General features: G+C 43.2%; 1 protein-coding gene across 2 annotated transcripts in view; it reads right to left on the bottom strand.

The window, feature by feature from the left end:
* SEMA4D (semaphorin 4D) overlaps nt 1–21,435 on the bottom strand; it is a 71,387-nt gene that overhangs the window by 13,829 nt on the left and 36,123 nt on the right. For both annotated transcript variants that reach the window (XM_066604055.1, XM_066604054.1), the window contains exons 5-12: nt 18,853–18,915; nt 17,791–17,889; nt 17,243–17,336; nt 15,961–16,077; nt 14,515–14,666; nt 3,787–3,962; nt 1,733–1,889; nt 1,072–1,294 (exon numbers count right to left, since the gene is read on the bottom strand). In XM_066604055.1, coding sequence (XP_066460152.1) covers nt 1,072–1,294; nt 1,733–1,889; nt 3,787–3,962; nt 14,515–14,666; nt 15,961–16,077; nt 17,243–17,336; nt 17,791–17,889; nt 18,853–18,915 — 1,081 coding nt within the window. The remainder of the gene's footprint in view (nt 1–1,071; nt 1,295–1,732; nt 1,890–3,786; nt 3,963–14,514; nt 14,667–15,960; nt 16,078–17,242; nt 17,337–17,790; nt 17,890–18,852; nt 18,916–21,435) is intronic.

The following is a 21,435-nucleotide window of genomic DNA, read 5'->3' as shown; positions in this document are numbered from 1 at the left end:
GCGAAAAAACATACACTTTAAAGGAAAACTTTATCTTAGGGATAATGTTTCAGTGATTAGTAGTGTCTGTGTTTCTTTCTATAGATCAGGAAATTCAGGAGAACTTCACTGATCTCGGTATGTTGCCATTTGTTACTGGGCAGTAACTACATTCAATGAATTGCTGAGCACTATCTGTGATTGGCTGAGCGCTGTGACCAATCACAGGCAGCACTCAGCTGTCATTCAATAAATGGCTGAGTGCTGCCTGTGATTGGCTGAGCACTTAGCCAGTCAGATGCAGCCCTTTCAGCAGGCAGGGATTTTAAATCCCTACCTGCTGAAAGAACTTCCTTACAGTGACAGGACCCAAGCAGCTAGATGTGCCATGCACCCAGCAGTGGCAGAGAGGCAAGTATAGATATTTTTTTTTTATTTTTCGGGACCCTCACTCGAGTATAAGCCAAGGGGGATTTTTTTCAGCCTAAAAAAGGTGCTGAAATAGTCGGCTTACACTCGAGTATATATGGTAAGTTGGTTCCTGTCAGTTAAGGCCACTCTCACCACATGTAAAAAGGCTAGGTTTTTTAATGTTTACTGCGGTTTCAGCTGTTTTTACATGTTTTTGACAACGTTTGACTGCGTTTTCAGCAGTTATAAATGCAGCCAAGCAAGCTGATAATGCCACAACTGAAAAAAAAACAGTCAAATATGTGGCAACCACATTCTACCGCGTTTTCGGCGGTTCTGAAAACACACCCGTTCATGTCAATGGGCAAAGCAATGCGTTTTAAAAGCGCAGAACTGCATGAAAATAAGACAGACAGCGCGTGAAAAATGCAGCATTACAAACGCTACGTTTTAGCGCATGTCTGAGAAGCCCCACTGAAATCAATGGTAGCTTTTGAAAGCATTTAGCGCTGCAATGAAAACAAAGCATTAAACGCTGGAAAAGAAATACATGTGGGAGAGCGGCCCAAGACTGAATGGCATTTGGTCCTTACTGGAATCTCCACTTACATTTTTGAAGACAAATACTGTATGCAGAAACAAATTAAAAAAAAAAACATTGACAGCAATTTTTTATTTCACCTGTACTGATAAACATGACATCGTAGGTGTGACCGTCCAACGCTTTGACCTGGTCTACAACTATCTGGGTATAGGACACATTGGGATTCACAAGCTTGGGTCTCTTTCCTATAGGAGCCACGGAGTCATCCATTAGAGGGTGGTCTTTCACAAACTGCAATGTCTTGTCTGGTAGGTTTAACGAGCTGCTATAGTTCATGGCTTTAGCTTCATTGTTTATACACTGAGAACAAGAAAATAAAAGCTCATGAGTCAGGATGAAATTTATGGCTCTTAAATGTAGATGAAAAATGTGCAAATTGGGGAAAGATTTATACTGCTGTGAAAAACAATTACATGAAAATGGCAAAAATATAAAAATGGTGCGCAAAGGATAAACTGGCTAGATATGTTACAGTTTCCTCTTCCTTACGCCATCTCAAGGCATTCATCAATGTTCAACCTCTAATCTAGAAATAAATTCTACTTAAATAGAACTTCAAAACTAAAATATACAAAAGGCAACCATGCACAAATCTAGCAGGTCATATCAAGGAGCCACTTTTCCTCTAAAGAGAGCCAATACATTTTCTAGTATTTCATCAGGGTATGTGAAGAGTAATAAGCTTAAAATTATCACCGAATTTTCAAATCAGCATTTCTTTAGTAAAACAGAACTTACTGCTCCGGGCCGGGGCTTAGGGATTTCCCCATTAAACTGCACCCACTTCGTGTGTGCCTGCTCCACAGTAGCGCTCTGCATGTACTTCCCCTTAGTGAAGACATCTTCCACAGCAGATAAACTGTATGAACACACCGCCGACATGCCGACATTGTTTCTAGAAGAAAAAGAAATCTGCTAAATACTTATACGGCTTTTAGAAAACTAATTACACAAACACAAAGGTTTCAGTATTTATTGATATTTAGTAAAACCGCTTGTATGGTTGAAAAATAGACACACGATCTTGTAGTTCAACTAAGGTGTAAGAGACAACGTGGAGGAAGCGAAAGAATGTTGGCACATTTTAGAACTTCGTTTTCGCTATAATGATCCAGGGTAAAGTAAAAGACCCCTCAGGCATGAACCAATGCGCCCTAAAAAAGGAACACATTTCCCTCCTGTTCTCAAGTTGCTTTACAAAACACACACACACACACACACAGAAGCTACAATGTTTTAGAATAAGACTAAGGCTTCATGCCCACAGCCGTATTGGACTATGCCAGCGGAATATTGCAGCTGAGTCTAACACGGCGCCCCTCAAAGAACCCATACACAGCTCTCCGGATCCGCCACGCAAGTTCTGTCTGGTTAACACGTAATCACGCGATACTTCCTCTGTGCTCACAGCTTAAGTATTGCGTGACTTACGGTTTCCATTGACTACAATGGAAGCCGGACGTGCGTTTTCCCGCGGCAATTTCAGAATGCCGCGATTTCTTCCATGCTGCGGAATTATCAAGTACAGCAAAGCCTTTGATTGCATTGAACACAAGTTGTGCCATACTTAAGACAAATGGAAGTCCCGGGACATCTGGAGCAACTCATACAGTCGTTATATGCAAACCATGAAGCTACGGTCAGGACCTCCCACGGTGACACGGAATGGTTCAGAATCGGGAAAGGCATACGCCAAGACTGCATCTTATCCCCTGCATTGTTCAACCTGTATGCAGAGATCTTGAAACAATGCAATTTAGACAAATCCAACATCGGAGTCAAGATAGGTTAAAGAAACATCAACAATCTCAGATATGTGGATGATCCAACCTTACTGGCAGAAAGTCAGGGAGATCTCGAACAACTCATGCTAAAAGTTAAAAGGAGGAAGTGAAAAAGCAGGTCTATACTTGGCTACCAAGAAGACTAAGATTATGACAACAGCCGGTAATGGTACAGGAAAAACCAGAAGCAGTTCAAGACTTCATCTTCCTTGGACTGAAAATCGTCCACAATGAAGAATCGGGACCCAAAATAGAGTGACAAATCAGGCTAGCTTAAGCCCAGTGTTAGGTATGGATAAGATCTGGAAAAACAGACATAAGCATTGCAACAAAATGTTGGAAAGTCAATGCAATCATCTTCCCAATTACAGCTTACAACTGCGAAAGTTGAACACTGAAGAAAACGGACCGGAGGAAGATTGTCGTTGAACTTTGATGCTGGAGGAAACTCCTACAAATTCCTTTGACTGCCAAAATCACAAATGAAACAGTCCTGGAGCATCAAACCAAAGTTTTCATTTGAGAGCAAAATTACAAAACAAAGGCTCTCATACTCCGGCCACATAATGCAATTGAATTCATTAGAAACATCAATAATGCTTGGAGTGGTCAGCGGCTAAAGAAGACCTGGTGCCAAAGAACTGGCTGGCTTGATACTATCAAAGTTGACACCAGCATGCAAATGATCGAACTGTAAGCAGGCGAACAAAACAGAACCGTGTGGCGAGGGACGATCCATGAAGTGTCCGAGAGTCGGCCCTGACTAAACAGATAAAGATAGAAGATGGACGTACATATGTACACATGCACAAGACGTACAAGATGTACACCTACACAAGCTAAAGGCTACCATCTAACATACTTTACATACAAAGAGCATATAGATTTAGCAGTGTGAACTGCAATACCAAAGCAGTCATGACATAAATGTTCAGATCTAACCATGTCAAGTAGTGTATAGCCTATAGGGTAGGGAAGCATAGGTTAGTAATTATAATTTACACTTACAGGTGAGAAGTAAAAACTCCATAGATGACGGGTTCTTTTAAGGTTGGGGATTTCAGGATAAAAACATCATTGACAACATTGAAAATCAAATTATTCTCTGCCGAGTGACAAATCAGGCGGGCTTTGAGAAACGTTGTCCACTTCTTCTGCAACGTTCGCAGGCCTCCCTGATCGTTCTGGGACATAAAATAAAGAGAATGTATAAAACAGCAGCACCAACAAAGCCACAAAGGCAAGCTCAACTAAAGTGGATTGGGAGGAACCACATGCATGCACGTTGGCCACAGAATGTACAGCAATTACAAGAAACAGCTTAATAAGTGCTGAATAATATTTTTAAACCCTTGTAACACTGAACTTGTGTAAAAAGCAACACTTGTACACTTATCCGCGCTATTACTGCACACTGTATCCCACAGCGGAATCCGACCCTGTGACCAGCCGGCGACTCCCACGTACCTGTACGGATTCGTCATAACCTGTATTGTGGATGTGCTGACCCGCATGCTGGCACACATGCGCAGTACAGATTATGCCGCACCATCGCTATGCAAGACGCGGACTCCGCGGCCCATCCGCAGTGACAGCTGCAGACAGGCCGTGGATCGGACGGCTTCCATTGACTTCAATGGAAGCCATCCGCGCTGAAATAGAACGTGCTGCGATTTTTCCTCTGCGATCGGAAAAATCTCAATTGATAGCCTTTCGTGGCCATGGAAAAGCGATTTTCAATAAAAGGCTTATTTGCAGTATTTGCTGCGGAATCCGGAGGCAGACACCCATTCTGGATTCCACAATGCAAATAGGCCTGTGTGCATTAGGCCTTAAGATAAAAGGACTAACTTTCATGTCTATGTATAAGATCAAGGTTAAGTATACAGTCTTCAGAGTGTGCGCTATAGCTAACCAAGCATCTGTATAGCAAACTTTTTGTGGCCATTTACCAATACTGGCAAATTGTCATATCCCCAACATGGTTCATGTCTATTGGGATACATGAAGCAATGGACATATTACTTACACACGTTGTCCCTGGCTGCACTCAACTCCACTTTATGCCTCATTTACTAATTGTAGTTGAGTTGCAAAACTACAGCAAAATGAATAAAGCCGAGCTCACATCTGCATTGGATCTTCCGGTCGGAGGTTCCATCACAGATCCGGCTCAAAATCGCTGCATGCATCACTTTTTGTTCTGTCCAAAAGTCGGGAAGCTGAGCAGAAACCAGACGGCCCCCTTTATAGTCAATGGAGTCCGTTCGGTGCTATTCGGTTGCATCCAGAGACGGAGTTATTCGGCCACAGGGATTCCCATTTCCTGGTCCCCAAACGGAGCAGCAATGCGGACCCCCGGGCACAGGTGTGAGACCACCCTAACTCAACATCAACGTGACAATGCAGTCCTAGGTCTGTCCTATGTGGATCAGTTCTCAATTATCAAATCGCATTGACAAAAAAGAGGCAGTTGAACTCCATTACTGTGTATTTACAAGGCAGGAAAAACAGCCCGCGACGCTTTCACTGAAGTATGAGAACGGCTCCTGCATCAATAAAGCCACATTAACCCCTTAACGACCAGCCCATAGTGTTTTTACGTCCTCCCGAATTGGGCTTTATTCTCTGAGGACGTAAAAACATGTGTCCTGCAGAGAATAATGCCCCTCGGGCTGTGGACGTGACAGCTTCATGCTGTCGGTGTCCGCAGGTAGCTGACAGCATGGAGCTGTCATCCCGGGCTGTTCGGAGCCCCCCCCCGGCATTGCGATCGGCGCTATGCAATGGATAGCGCCGATCGCAAAAAAGTAAATAAAAGTGCAATAAAAGTTAAAGATTCAGCTGCTCTGATGGATCGGATCCATCGGAGCAGCTGAAATTACTCACGGAGGTCCTCCGCACGACTCACCGCTGTCCCGATGCTTCGGGCGCCGTAGCCGTCCTTCTGCGCATGTGCGCCAGGCGGTATTACGTCAGCCGCATGCGCAGAAGGCCCGGCGGCGCGGGAGACTTAAAATCTCCTGGCTCCCGGCTCCTGTAGGTAGCCGGGAGGCAGGAGATGTCAGCGGGGACTGCGGTGAGCGGTCCCCGGTACCGCGATCGCCGTTATACAATGGATAACGACGATCGCAGAAAAGTGTAAAAAAAGAAAAAAAGTTTCACCTCCCCTCATGGATCGGATCCATGAGGGGAGGTGAAAATACTCACCTCAGGTCCGCCGATGTCCTCCGGCCGGTGTCGGGACCCCCCGCTGGCTTCTGCGATGTGCCGATGCGGCGCGCATGCGCAGAAGCCGGCGAGCCCGGCAAATTCAAAATCTCCCTGCACCCGGCTGTCACAGATAGCCGAGTGCAGGGAGATATGACTGGAGACCGCTGTATGCGGTTTCCAGTCATATGACCACCATTATCCATCGGATAACGGTGATCATATAAAGTTAAAAAGTAAAAAAAAAAAAAAAAGTTAAAAGTAAAAAAAAGTTTAAAAAGTTAAAGTTTCATCTCCCCTTATGGATCGTATCCGTAAGGGGGGATGAAATTACGTACCCAAGGTCCCGGATTTGTTCCCTGGTGGGATGTTGATCCGCGGATCTTACCCCAGCTTCGGCGCATGCGCCCGTCAGCATGATGGCGGACGCATGCGCAAAAGTGAAATATTGCCCAAGAAATATAAAATCTCCCTGCTGCTGGCTACAAAAGGTAGCCAAGAGCCTGGAGATGTCACGGGGAGCCGCGGTATGCGGTTACTGGTCACGTGATCGCCGTTATCCAATGCATAATGGCGATCACGTAAAAGTTCTTTAAAAAGTGGCAGTTTCATCTCCCCTCACCGATGCGATTGGTGAGAGGAGATGAAACATCTTCTCGGAGGCTTCCGCATTTGAATCCAGATGCGATTATCCTCCATGGACCCTTCCGGCTGCTGCGCATGCGCCCGCCGGCAAAATGCCGGACACATTCGCAGGAGCCGGGGAGCCCAGGAAATGTTAAATCTCCTTGCTCCCAGCGACCAACGGTCACTGAGTGCTTGGAGCAGTGACTGGTGGCCTCGCTGAGCAGTCCCCAGTCAAGTGATAAAGTAGCGATTAGAGATGAGCGAGCGTACTCGGATAAGCACTACTCGCTCGAGTAATTGGCTTTATCCGAGTATCGCTGTGCTCGTCCCTGAAGATTCGGGTGCCGGCACGGAGCGGGGAACTGCAGGGGAGAGCGGGGAGGAACGAAGGTAAGATCTTTCTCTCCCTCTCTCCCGCCCGCTCTCCCCTGCTCCCCGCTGCGACTCACTTGTCAGCCGCAGCGGCACCCGAATCTTTAGACCCGAGCACAGCGATACTCGGATAAAGCCAATTACTCGAGCGAGTAGTGCTTTTCCGAGTACGCTCGCTCATCTCTAGTAGCGATCTAACGTTAGGCCGGTCACGCGTGACCGGAGAGGAATTACAGGTTCCGCATGCGCTTGATCAGTGGTAATCCACGGATCAATCACATGCATTGGATTACACAATTCCCCCCAATTAGCGGGTCGGAATTACGTAATCCACTCGCAGAAACAGAACACAGCATGTTATATTTTACCACGAATATCTGCGACCTAGAGCACTTTGTGCTCTATGACCGCGGATATACCCGCACCCCATATGCAAACACATTGTGTACGGGCTGCGGGTACCCGGGTCATCTCTAAGCGACGGCACGGGAAATGCAAACAAAAAACCGCCTGTGTGAGTAGGCAGTTATGCGCAGTACATTACGCAACCGTACGCAGGGTCACAGCCGGGCTCACAGATGGAATCCGCTGCGGGCCTCGGCAAGCGGATTCCGCCTACGGTTACGTGAGCCCGGCGTTATTCAGACTGCTACCTGTAATCCGTAATTTACAAGAAGCCCCGGGAACGTTCTTCTTCCTGCAGTTCCAGGAGCAGCTTGTTGAGCGCCTTCTCTGTGAGACCGCTGCACCGCAGCAAGATTACAAAGCCTCACAGCGCCACTTTCTACACCCCATCCCCACCGCTGAGGTTACGAAATACACCCCAAAATACATGAGAGGAGGGGGGGGGGGGGGATACCCGGTTTTCTTGCCCCATGTGCCCAACCCAACCAGCCTCCGTAATTACCCGTCTTTGGACATAAAACGCAGTTTATATTATTACCTTTATCTAATATTTAGGGAATGCCAAAAAATGGGGATGTCGGGTGGTGGTGGTGGGGGGATTATTTTTAGGAAGTCAAATTTTTTTCCGTATAAGTGGGCAATGGGGCCTGGAATTTATTCAGTTCTGCCCTGAAATCCAGCGGGCATTCCCTCCATTATGGGCCTAGCCATGTGTCCTGTAAGTAGATTAGGGCCACAAGGGGTATGTTTCTGAACACGGGACAAATGGGGGTATCCATTTTGGGGTGAAGGTCTTCATTCCTATGTACACTGTACAAAAAAAACTGTTTTTAAATTGACAAAATTGCCAAACAAATGAAAATCGTAATTTTTTCCTTTTGCTTTGCTTAGATTCATTCAAATACTTTGGGGTCAAAATATGCAGTACACCCCTAGATGAATTTGTTAAGGGGTCTAGTTTTTAAAATGGGGTCATTTGTGGGGGTTCTCTATCGTTTTGGACGCTCAATGGCTCTACATGTGGGCAATGGGGACTGGAATTTATTCCGTTGTACCCTGAAATCCAACGGGTGCTCCTTCCATTATAGGCCTAGCCATGTTTTCTTTAAGTAGATTAGGGCCACAATGGGTATGTTTATGAACACGGGACAAATGGGGGTATCCATTTTGGGGTGAAAGTCTTCATTCCTATGTACACTTTCCAAAAAAAAACAGTTTTTAAATTGACACAATTGCCAAAAAATGAAAATCATAATTTTTTCCTTCTGCTTGGCTTAGATTGATTCAAAAACTGTGAAGTCAAAAAAGTCATCATACCCCTAGATAAATTCGTTAGGGGGTCTACTTTTCAAAATAGGGTCACTTGTGGGGGTTCTCCATCGTTTTGGTCACTCAATGGCTCTACAAGTGGGCAATGGGGACTAAATCTCCTTCAAGCAAAATTTCTGTTCCGAAAGCCACCGGTTGCTCCTTTCATTTTGGGCCCCATTGTGCATATAGACGTAATACTAGGGCCACAATGGGTATGTTTCTGAGCACAGGACAAACAGGGGTATCCATTTTGGGGTGCAAGTCTTCATTCATATATGTGCTGTACAAAAAAACTGCTTTTAAAATGACAGAATTACCAAAAAAATGAAAATTGTAATTTTTTTCCTTCGGCTTGGCTTAGATTCATTCAAATACTGTGAAGTCAAAAAAGTCATCGTACCCCTAGATAAATTCGTTAAGGGGTCTACTTTTCAAAATGGGGTCACTTGTGGGCGTTCTCCATAGTTTTGGTCACTCAATGGCTCTACAAGTGGGCAATGGGGCCTAAATCTCCTTCAAGCTAAATTTCTGTTCCGAAAGCCACCGATTGCTCCTTTCATTTTGGGCCCCATTGTGCATCCAAACGTAAGATTAGGGCCACAATGGGTATGTTTCTGAGCACGGGACAAACAGGGGTATCCATTCTGGGGTGCAAATCCTAATTTTCATGTGTACTATAGAAAAAAGTCCTGTCTTTAAAATGACATATTTGCAAAAATATGAAATTTTTGTTTTTCTCTTCTAAATTGCATTGACTCCTGAAAAAAAACTGTGGGGTTAAAATACTCATGACACCCCTCAGTGAATACGTTAAAGGGTGTAGTTTTTAAAATGGGGTCACTTGTGGGGGTATCTAATTTTGACTCCTATGAGCCTTTCCAATCTTGGATTGGTGTAGGAAAACAAAGTGTTCCTCAAAATGCTGAAAAGTAATGTTACATTTGTACGTCTCCTAAATGGTTAAAAAAAAAAACGAAAGTTTTTCCAATGTGCGCCCAAAATAAACGGATGGAAATATAAATCTTAGCAAAAATTTCTATATTATGTTTGCACATATTTGAGATATTGCAGTTGGAAATGTGAAAAAATGACGATTTTTTCAAAATTTTCCCAATTTTGGCGCTTTTAATAAATAAACACAAATTCTATCGGTCTTTTTTTTCCACCTAAATGAAGTACAACATGTGGCGAAAAAACAATGTCAGAATCGCTTGGATATGCAAAACCTTTCTGGTCTTTTTCCATGCTAAAGTGACACGTGTCAGATTTGCAAAATTTGGCCTGGTCATTAAGGCGTAAACAGGCTTGGTCACTAAGGGGTTAATGGTGCGCTGATTAACAACTTTTCCGTTTTTACTTATAAAAACCTATGGTGTCCTTTTACTGGCAGAAGCAAAAATTATGCTACGGCATTGAGAATTTATAAATCTAAGCCGCTCACTACACATGCCACCAACTATTACAGCCGGGTCAGAGAACGGACAAAAGTATAAATCTTCTCCCGTGTGTCTGAAGTATGATGGCTCACTTTCCGGGAAATCAAAAGCTTTTCTATTCAGCACCTGCTCCCCACCTCCTTTATGGAAGAGGCCTAGACATATCCTAAGATATGTATCACATACATCACTTGTACTGGAGTCTGATTTATAATCATTCTGTAGGATCACATTGACCTTTTAATGAATGCATGTCACAGCTGTAAAACTAAAGTGAATGATGCGTTATATGCTCCTGTCCCCTTCTGGTGGAGGGTCACTTACCAGTACTGTAAAAAAAAGGCAAATCTGCAATGAAGCCAAAAGCAACTAAAGATGTAGTCTACTTACAGAGTAAAGGCCCATTTACACTAGCAGATAATCGCTCAAACAATCGTTTGAGCAACAGCTTTGAGCGATTATTTTGGAGAACGACTGATAAAACGGATTGCTAAAATCAAGCTCAATTGATTTTAACGATCAGCGAAAAGAGCCTGAAATGCGGGTGCATTATCGCTAAGACGATCGCTGATGAGCGAAGTTTTAGCGATAATCGTCCAGTGTAAATGGGCCTTAAGTTTTAGAGCAAAAGAAAGTATGTGACAGCATAAATGGTGCAAAAAAGAGACTTCATTCCTCCATACGAATGTGCGATGTTTTGACTTGGTAGTCTTCATCATGCTTGGATTCGTATGGAGGAATAAAGTATATTTTTTACTTTTTTTGCACCGTTTATGCTGTCACACTATTTCTTTTGCTGCATTTGGTGGATCCCTGATTTGGGCTCCTGCCTGTCACTGTGCATTTATGATCTGCCTCGCTGGGAACAGCAATTCAGGTTGTGTTGCTGACAAATGTTTTTCTTTAACTGCAGTTTTGGGTGACTGTTCAAAATCAGTTGTCATGTGCAGTATGTCCCAATATCCACGGGCAGATGTGATTTGCGGGAGATCCGCTAATCAAGCTGCCCATAGAGAAGCATGGGTATCCGCAAATGGATTTAACCATGCGGACTTGTTTTGCGGACATTTTGGTCCGGAAAACAAAATATCAGCATGCTCCATTTTTGTGTGGTTCCTGCATGGACGGCTTCCATTGAAGTCAATGGAAGCCGTCCGATCCATGGCCTGTCTGCAGCCGACACTGCGGATGGGCCACGGATCCCGCGGGAAAGCAGGAGATTTAAAAGATAAAATAAAATCTGTACTGCGCATGTCCAACAGTGCGCTATGCGGACCACAGTACAGATAACCTGGAAGTGAAGAGGTCTGCGCGGACACATCCGACTTCCTGCACAGGTATGCAGGGTCCCCGACTGCTGGCAGGGTGGGATTCCGCTGTGGGCTCCCACCTGTGGGATCTAACCCGACCGTGGACACTGGGCTTATAGCAAGTATTTCTGGCCACTATATGACTTGTATATGAAATTTTTCATCTCTTTTCCCCTCTGCAGGTTCTATCTAATATTCAGTTTTTCCTGAGATCACCTCAGCAGGAGAGTCTAGCTGCTGTGTCGTCTCCCATATACAGAACACACAGAAGAGGATGTTCTGTTCCCTTATCATTATCATTTACATACACAGCTGCAGCATGGAAAACATTATACAGTAGTCATAAACAGTTCAGCTGTGAATCCAGCACTACTGTGAAACAGGAAAACACTTGCTGGAAGCTGCAGCAGTATCTCTTTGCCTCCCTCTACAGCTGCTCCCTCCTTATCATTAAGGGGCATTTACACGGGACGATTATTGCTCAAAATTCGTGCAAACGAACATAAATGAGAGATAACAGTCCAGTGTAAATGCAAAAAAAAAATTTTAAAAAAAATCGCTTACTATTTTGTCATCACTGACTTTCAGTCTGCATAAAAAACATTGCCGGCTTCTCGTTCTGTGTAAATGCTCCCTACTTAGCGATTCGCATAGAAGTTGAAGCTCTGAGCGAGAAGCCTGAGATCCAGTGGCGCTCTCAGTTTGTCTAAATGCTCTACACGAGTGCTAATGACCTTAGCCGTCAGCGGTCATACAGTCGTTTAGACAACTGTTGTCTCATGTAAATGGGACATTAGACTTCTATGTGCAGCAGGTGCGAGCTCATCTCTCAGCAAACTAATATTCCTTCACTTCTGTCTCACTGAATTCACCGTCTCCTGCACTATTCACTCTGAATTCAGGGATATGCTGAAAGATTTTATCAGTGAATTCAGAGTGAGTAAGGCTGAATGTACACGGCCGGGTCGCATCCTGCATGCGGGATCCTGCAATGGAATCCGACCCGATGCCTGGACGGTGACCCCTGCGTACCTGTCCGCAGTGTTCTTAATCTGTAATGTGGATGTACTGGCCGGCGCAAAGTACAGATGACGCCACTCTGTTACTAGGTGATGACGTGGATATAGCGGCCCGTCCACAGTGACAACTGTGGACGGGCCGCAGATTAGACGGCTTCCATCGACTTCAATTGAAGCCATCCGTGCTGAAATAGGACATGCTCGCGGAGGAAAAAATTACTATTGATTTCCGGTTGTGGACAGGGAAAAGCGATTTTCTATAGTATATCTATGGGCACTTGCTGCGGAATCCGGAGGCGGACGCCTGCTCCGGATTCTGCAATCCAAATACACCCATGTGCATTGGGCCTAAATAGTGCAGGAGACAAGGAGGTTCTGATAAATGGAGAAAGTCATTTTCTGTAATACTAACTAAAACCTTTCTTATTGCTAAAGCATCTCTATACAGAAGCCTTCAAAAACCACTAAAATACTAAATGCATTAATTAAAGCATCACACAAGCCATTTATAGTAAGTGAAAAAAACCACACTTCCTTTTCTCTATATATAATTTTTTCAGTGTTACGTTGTTTTTCCCCTTAAGACCCGTAACTCCTTCAGTAAATCGCAGCTGAAATGTGTGGCTGTCCGACTAGATGTCTCTCAGGCCCTCAAGTTGCTGTGGAAACTTCCAGGATTAGAATGAACATTTTCAGCTGCGGACCGCCACTATATTCAGCGGGGCACATCTTAGCTGGATTTGTAGCATTTACCAAGAATCTGTCATTACCTGTAAATTAATGCTGATATCATATGCTGTAATGATGCTCATTGGGTTCTGTTGAACTCAAGAACTTAATATTAAATGGGTGTGTAAGTCTCTAAAAACGTAAAGTGTTCCAATCATCAGCGCACCTTCACAAGTACGTAAGCGTGGCTGATTTTTAGTAAGATTTAAAATCTCTCAGTAAACACCAGTATGGGTGGAATCGTGCTGCTTAAATTACTGTAATTAAGCCCGGATTTCAGTTTGATCGCTGTTGCTGAAGACGCCCATGAACACCAATAAAAGCGATATCCGTGCACAATTGAGATTGTCAATTAGAAAGCCTTGCCAACCCTCTCCACAACCCAGTGATAGAAGCGGGCAGCTGGGCTCATTTTTTGGTTTGAGTGATGACAGCTTAGCATGAATTTCCACCTGTCATCACTGGTTAAGACAAAACACAGCCTGTCAGAAGCATCTTATAACACTTAAAGAAAATATGTGAAAGGCGAGCTCAGATACATTTCCAACTTAACTCGTTCCCCAAACTACAATTCGTGTTTATGGGGTCACGGATGCAGCTGCAGCAGCGCAGGCTTGGAATACTCTATATGCCCCAATCTATTTTGAGGAGTATGATGAAACTATGCAGCGCCTTTTAAAAAGTTTTCCCAATCATTAGAGTCGCACTACCGGCATCCACATGAACCCAGAGAGGGGCTACCATAATACAGTATTAGTCCATAGACCGTCAAAAGGAAAATTTTACTTTTAACCTTATAATTTATGGAGTAACTGCAGGAAAGTTACTTTGTTTTCAGAGTTTGTTTCATCCCTGCAAACAAAGGCAACTTTTGTATACCGTCTTTTAACCAGGTGCAAAAACATTTCACACCAGAGAAAGAGAATGCCGTCATTCCTGACCTGGAAAAAAAACTGGAACATTCTGTATACACCCGTGTGAATGAGCGCTTATTGGAATGGATGTATGGGAAATATGAATATGCTGGAAGAGAATCTGCCACAGGACGACATTAACACCTTATATGAAAGTGTGCTCAATGGTTGACCAGAATTCCGTATAATGTAACATGACGTCCGCATGCCCCAGCAATAGGCTTTATTATGGCTTATGAAGCGGTTTAACATGCCAGCGATTCTCCCAGTATTAGCAGGTGATTATTTACAGTCATATTACTTTAGGCCAATTATAAACCCTATATATAGTGATGATGCATCCTCCTCATTGTGGTGCAGTAATTAAGGTTCTCTTTATATAGATGAATGACCGGTAACCCACCTTGCAAACTCTGGCTATTCTCGGTATCAGAAGCTTGTTGAAGAAGTCATACTCTACAGACACTTCAGTGAAGAAGAAATAAATTTTGTCATCGTCGCCTTCTGGGTTATTGTCAGGGGCCCTGATGACATCCGCATGCACAAATCTAGGCTCTGTGAACACAATGGATACAAAATATTCATGTGCAACCAAAAGAAAGCAACCCACATGAAAACCAATTGTGATCTACCACGAAAGTCATACAAGTGACCATTAGAATCCCTCAAGCTGGTTTCACGCAGTCTTTTGGCGTTTTGACGCAGTGATGTTTTTTCGGGCAATGAAACCCTTCATCCAAACGTTTGCTGTAGTTCAACAGTAAAATATGAAAAGCCCTACAAAACATTGTGCTTTGAAGAGGCTTTTTTTTTTCTTTTAAATCGCTGCATTTTTTGGAACCATGGCAATTTTTGCAAATTGTAGCATGCTCTGAATTTGCCGATTTTTTCTGGTATTTTTCCGTGGGCTCTATAGGAAAAAATATGCGAAAGGGAAAATGCTACAAAAAAAAAAAACACTAGTTAAAAATCACAAACATGATGAAGCCAAAAACGCTTATGATTTCCTGCTGTTTTTCTTCATCCAAAATGTACCCGAAAAAAAGTGTGTTTTATTGCATATTTTAAATGATTTTTTTGCTTTTTTTTTTTTTACACATATCATTGTTTGTGGTGCATTTAATATTTCACTATAGACTATAAAGTACTGTTTAGACTGTCTGAAGCAAAGAGATGGAGAGGGCCCTTATACACGGGCCGATAAATTGTTCAGATTCCAGCATCTAGCAGAAAAGCATGCCCTGACTGATGGACGAGCAAGAATTTGTTTACTACTCATTAGTGGTTTAGTTTCTGCATGCAGAAAACCGAACAATGAGTCGCTGGTGTAAACAGGCAGTCGTTCACTTATGGACGACTGCTTCCTTATTGTGATTGGAAGTGGGTGGGCCAGATCAATCCCCAGCCTTACTCCACCTCCATTCACTAGCAATGTTCGTTCCAAGCACAGGAACGACTATCGATGGGATGACTTGTCTGGCATCTGCGCCCAACTAGTCACCCCATGTAATGGGCCCTTACAATAAATATTACAACATAATTTCCACTGTGGAGAAACCTTCAAATCAGGAAGAAAAAAACAAACAAATACCTTGCAGACCATTTTTGATTTCTCAAGCCCTGGTTTGTATTGGGTCCTGGCTTCATAGGATGCTGTAATGGCTCCTCATATAAATGATCTGAATGGCAATTGACACAACCCACTGACTTAAGAAAGTGTGTTGGCATTCCATTGATGTTACTGTAGCTTTGACAGCAAGAATAGTGATGTGCCATTCTTGCTATCAAAAGTGACGTATGGCGTGAATATGGCCTATACATTCTAGATGACATCCGAGTTAGTTCTTACCGTTAAGCCAAGGGACAGCATATTCCGTCCTCAGGTTGCTAAGTAGTTGGGAGTGTCTACATATGATTGGTTCACTGCCGAGGAAGGTAAAGGAAGTTCCAGAGTACAAGTCTCCATCTTTTGGGAGCAAAAAAAAAAAGTTTCAAATGTTTATGGAATGTCGGCCTTCGCAAGTTTTTCCTTAGTGTATACATTTTTGGAAGATGAGAAATTACTTCATAGTAGCTCATGCGGTAATGGTCTGCAAGCATAACAGAGCATTCGCAATCTTTTTCAAGAAACCAGTGCAAAAAAAAAAATCACAAAATTCCAGTGTTTCTATAACTGAAGAGCTACCAGAAATATAGGAAAGTATCTAAAAAAACATAATTGCTGAAGTTTGCTGAAACTACTCTGCTTCTTTAACTGTAATATTTAGAAGAGCATTAATAGGCATTTCCACCTCAGCTTTCCATGGCCGAGATGGCAAAGCCCATCTTCAGTCCAGCGCCATTTCCGTAACCCTTATTGAAGTGAATGAGAGTTAGGCCGCCTGCAGACGAGCGGGTCGGATCTGGCGGCGAGAATTCTTGCCGCGAGACCCGACCCGAGCGCCTGCAGAGACGAGCGCGTACTCACCCGCGCCCGGCGGCCCCGCCTCTTTCATGTGCCGGCTGCCGGCGCATGCACAGACCAGAGCCGGCGGCCGCGTGAGTGACGTTTCTGTGCGAGGCTCTGCGAGCCCCGCACAAAAATAGGACATGCCGCGGTTTGTTTGCCACACGAGATTTCGTGCGGCCAAACCGCGGCCGTCTGCATAGGAGTGCATATTGTAATGCACTCCTATGCAGGCTTTGAGCGGCGGAAATCCCGCCGCGGGATTTACGCCCGTGTGCAGGCGGCCTTGAACAAACAACGCAGCACAATGCGCTACACTGGGGAGGGGGGGGGGGGTGTAATGGAAACAGTATAGTGCACTGTGTTACGCTGCTTCTGTAGCTCCTGTTCACTTTAATGAGACTACGGAAACAGCGCTGGGCTGATGCTCTTAGCCGTTTTTGCATTTACCAGCTACGTGGCCGGTAACTATAGAACTATAGCACTGGTTTCCCCATCTCTATAGCACTGGTTTTTCCATCTCGGCTCTGAAAAGTTGTGATGGAAGTACCGCTTTAAGGTACTAGAGAAAAACAAGCTTTGTACTGCAATAAATAAGGATACTTTTGCATATTCTAGTTTATTGTTTAAGTAGATTATACACAAAACAATGGATTAAAGAAGGTATTAGATAAAAGCCACTTACCAACCATTATCGAAGTGTAACTTTGTGCGGGGTCAAACGGACATCTTCCTCTACCATCTTCATTTTTGCCCAGTAACTTAAACTTTTTTAATTCCTATAAATGCCACACAAAACATATTTTTTTCCAAATAGACAAAAACGTGCAAAATCAGTAGTCTAATAGTCTACATCCTACTTTACTGCCTTAAGGCATTGTCTGACTTATTCAATTGTTATGTAAATAGGCCCCCCATGTGTAAAGATAAACAGGCCAATCATCACCTCTCTCCGCTCCCCCTGTGTTCAGCACCCCAGCTCTAGGTCTTCCCTGTGGTGTATTGCTTTACAGGCTGCAAAGCTCAATAGCTGGCTGCAGCAGCCTATGAAATCCTATAGACAGGCGCTGGACACAGTCGGGAGAGGGGAGTAGAAGCTTTTTATTTTTACACGAGGGGGATGGGTTTATTTAAAGACGGAATAACCCCTTTAAAGTGATATATACAATATCTACCAAATGCCATGTAACATGCACACATATGAAAGTTGACAGCTGCCTTAATAGGACTAACCAGGATGTCACAGACGGGCTGAAATGCATTGGTCCCACACACAAATAAAGCACTTTCATTAAATGGCTGTAACACACGAATGTAGTTCAGACACTCCGTCTAAAAAAGAGAATAGGTATAATGAAGATGTGACCGACAGTTTATAAACAAAAGGTAGAAAAAACAACTGCCCAGGTTAATGCGCAACTTATATGAGATTTGTATTACCCAACGGTGGTAGCTGTGAGGCAGAGAACTGCTCCACCACCAGATCTAAAGAAACTAGACCAAAAAAATAATATACATGGTTTGGTTAGTATAAAAATGTAGTACGAGCGCAACTACGGAACAGTAGGGCAGATTTACTAACCAAAGTGCACCAGGATTCTGGCACACGTGCCTTGTGCCAAGTGAGACACTTTTTACATGTTGCCAGACAAGAGTTGTGGATTAGATGGAAAGAAAATTTGTTCCAAAACTTTGGCCTAAACTAATTAAAACAGTAGTTGGTGTAAAGGTAGACAAAAGTGTCTACAAATACACCACATTTACAATCTGCCATGAGCCACTGTGACAAGTTTGGAGCATTTTAGATCATGTAGTCTACATTTTAAAACGGTCTAAATATTAGATAATTAATAAATCTGCCCCGGTGGGTATAACATGTGTTTTCTCTGCTGAAGTCAATGGAGTAAAAAAATAACACAAAATGAGAGGGGTAGGACTAATAAAAAAAATAAAATGCTACAGCATGCCCCAAATGTATTACCAGTGTTAACCCTTTGCAATCCAGTTTTGGATCCAGGGTTTCCAAGGGGGCTTTCTCTTTCTGCCATTATACAATTGTGCCGTCTGCTGGCTAGAGCCAGTACTGCGGTATGGGACATGCTGGAGAGGCCCCCCGATAACATAGCGGCCAGTAATATACAGTAACAATACCATGCCGGATGTCTTCTGACATTGGAGCTATACAGCCTTCAATCAGAATGTCGTCAGACAGTGGATTGGAAAGGGTTAAAAAGTGTTCCGCAGTGCTTTTCTGTAAGTGTGAATAAGCCTTAAATAGTTAAGAATACAAAGTACCTGTTTCGATTTGCCTTTGCGAGAACATTCTTCCTTTTTAACTTCAGTAACTTTCCAGTAAGCCTAGAGCAGAAAGGGAAGAGGTAGCTGTTAACTGGCATATAAAGCAAGAACCTGGCACCAGGCTTAAAAGGGAACCTGTTATCTGAACCTAGGACATACATGGCTACATTGTCCACAGCGTCCTATGTTCATGCCTGCTGCTCAGGCCGCATGAGACAAGTAATACATGTTCATTTGGGGGAAAAAAACACAAAAACAATAAAACCAATGATCTAAAATTTATAGCAGTAAAACCATATGCACCTTTAAAAAGACAGTCATAAATAAAATGCTACACTAAATCTGCTACTTCACCTCTGCTTTCATCAGAGTAATGTCTAATTGGGCCATCTCTAATCTTTTGCTACTGGGCTCGTTAAATTCCACATTTCATTGCAGTTGTGGGCTGCAAATATGTCATTATCAGACTTTCTAGATTCTCAACTGAAAGGGATTTCGCTATATTGCTTGCTACTTTTATATAGCCCATGCATGGTAGATCTCATGTATATAGGTTTATCTTTATCAGCATGGCGACCATTTGAACTGTAATTTGCAAATGGCGAGAAGAGCTTACAGTCTTATCGCCATTTGCGAGTAGTGCTGCTGCCTGTAATTTAGGGGCTGCATATAGAGGTGGACTGAGCAGACATTTGTGGTGTGTGATGTGTCTGTTGACTTGAAAGGCGAGTCTAGTAAGCCACTCTGAGAAATAATTACTTATGAGTGCGTCCTCATGACGAAAGCAGATTTGATCTGGGAATGGCCTGCATGAAACAGGCCCTACAAGAGCGGCTGGCTAAGTGTTCTCAGCTCATGTAGTGGTCACCGACAGTTGCGGCACCACATTTCTGCTTCCGCTGACATTTGTGGACCACCACTAGCCTGTGAAAGGAGAGGTGAAGGTGAACAGCTTGCACTGCACTGGTCAGTGGATGGGGGCTTATCAAGAATATAGAAAAAAATACTGCGGGTACAAAATAGGTTTGTGTGCAATGTATAAATACATATTTTACCCACAAGCACATATACACTGTAACTCATTGTAGCCACAGCTTGTTTCTATATTACTGATACATTTTCCACTCCCCCACTGACAAGTACAATGCCATATATATATATATATATATATATATATATACACTTGTCAGTAGATGAAGGAGAAATCTGTCAGTAATATAGAAACAAGCTGTGCGTAAAATCTATATAATTACTGAAACTCACTTTCACACAATGACACATAGTTGATTCATAGTTTTAATAAGGACTCATTAACATCTGCATCAGAGCTTCCGTTAAGAGCCTCCAAGGTAGATTTCAATGAAATTACCAGGAAAATGCTGGACCCCATTATATATAAGGGTCCTTCAGGCACAGTTGGTGTCTAACATATGATGGATCGGGCACTACCACCACTTTGATTGCTCTGGTGCTATAATGGAGCAGAACAGAAGGTGTAACGACGATATGAATGGAGCCTTAATTGCCGGTGTCCTATTTCTGACTAGGGGTAGGTCCAGATATGGCAGATTTGCCGCACATCATTTCCATAGCAAATTCACAAACAGAAGAAATCCACATTGAATGGTGTGGATTGTAATACGGATTTGCCATTGTGGCTTTTGCCATGGAAGCTTAGAAGTGGGAAAAAGTCAATGGTTTTGAAATCCGCACTTGCAGATCTTGCTGTGGATGTGGGATTAATCCATTATATGTTACTCAGGGATTTTATTGCAGTTTTTGACATTCCCCTATTTGTGCAAATAAACAGCACAAGTCTGGAAAAAACTCTGCAGCGGAGCAACGCTACTTCCACTAAGCGATCTGATATAAAATATCCCCATCGCATGTTGGCAAGTGTGATATTGGGCCATGATTTACGGCCTGATAACGCACTCACACGTGTGACGTTAGCCCTAGTGAACTCTGTTTAAAAAAAAAACTTTAGAATTGCTGTTTTTTCTTTATTGTAACTCCCAAGAAATGGAATGAAAAGCATTCAAAAAGTCATCTGTACCCCAGATGGTAACAATAAAGCTACAGGTTGTCCCGCAAAAAGCAAGTCCTTACACAGTTCTGTCGGAGAAAAAGTATAAATCTTATGGGTCTTGTAATGCAGCAACAGAGAAACAATATTATTTTTCAGCTGTTTTCAGTGTTCATAAGTAGTTTGATTAAAAAAAAAATGAAAAGAAAACATGACCTTGGTATTGCTTTAGTAGTGCTGATAAAATAACCTTATTCTATGGGTCACAGGGATTAATACGATACCTTTTTTTTGGGGGGGGGGGGGGGGGGGTCTGTGTCACTTTTTCTCATAGATATTTAATTTTTTTCAATTATTTCCTCCTGACATCTTCTGACAGCCATAACTTTTTATTTTTCTGTCAACATACTTGTGCGGGCGCTCACTTTTTGTGGGATGTCCTGCAGTTTCTATGGGTACCATTTTGGAGTACATGTGACTTTTCGATCACCTTTTTTCTTGGGAATAGGGTTACCAAAAAGCGCAAATCTGGTGTTTTTTTTTTCTGATGACGT

This window comes from Eleutherodactylus coqui, chromosome 5, assembly GCF_035609145.1.
Source record: "Eleutherodactylus coqui strain aEleCoq1 chromosome 5, aEleCoq1.hap1, whole genome shotgun sequence".
NCBI classification, from domain to species: Eukaryota; Metazoa; Chordata; class Amphibia; order Anura; family Eleutherodactylidae; genus Eleutherodactylus; species Eleutherodactylus coqui.
This window is presented reverse-complemented; position numbering and strand designations above follow the sequence as displayed.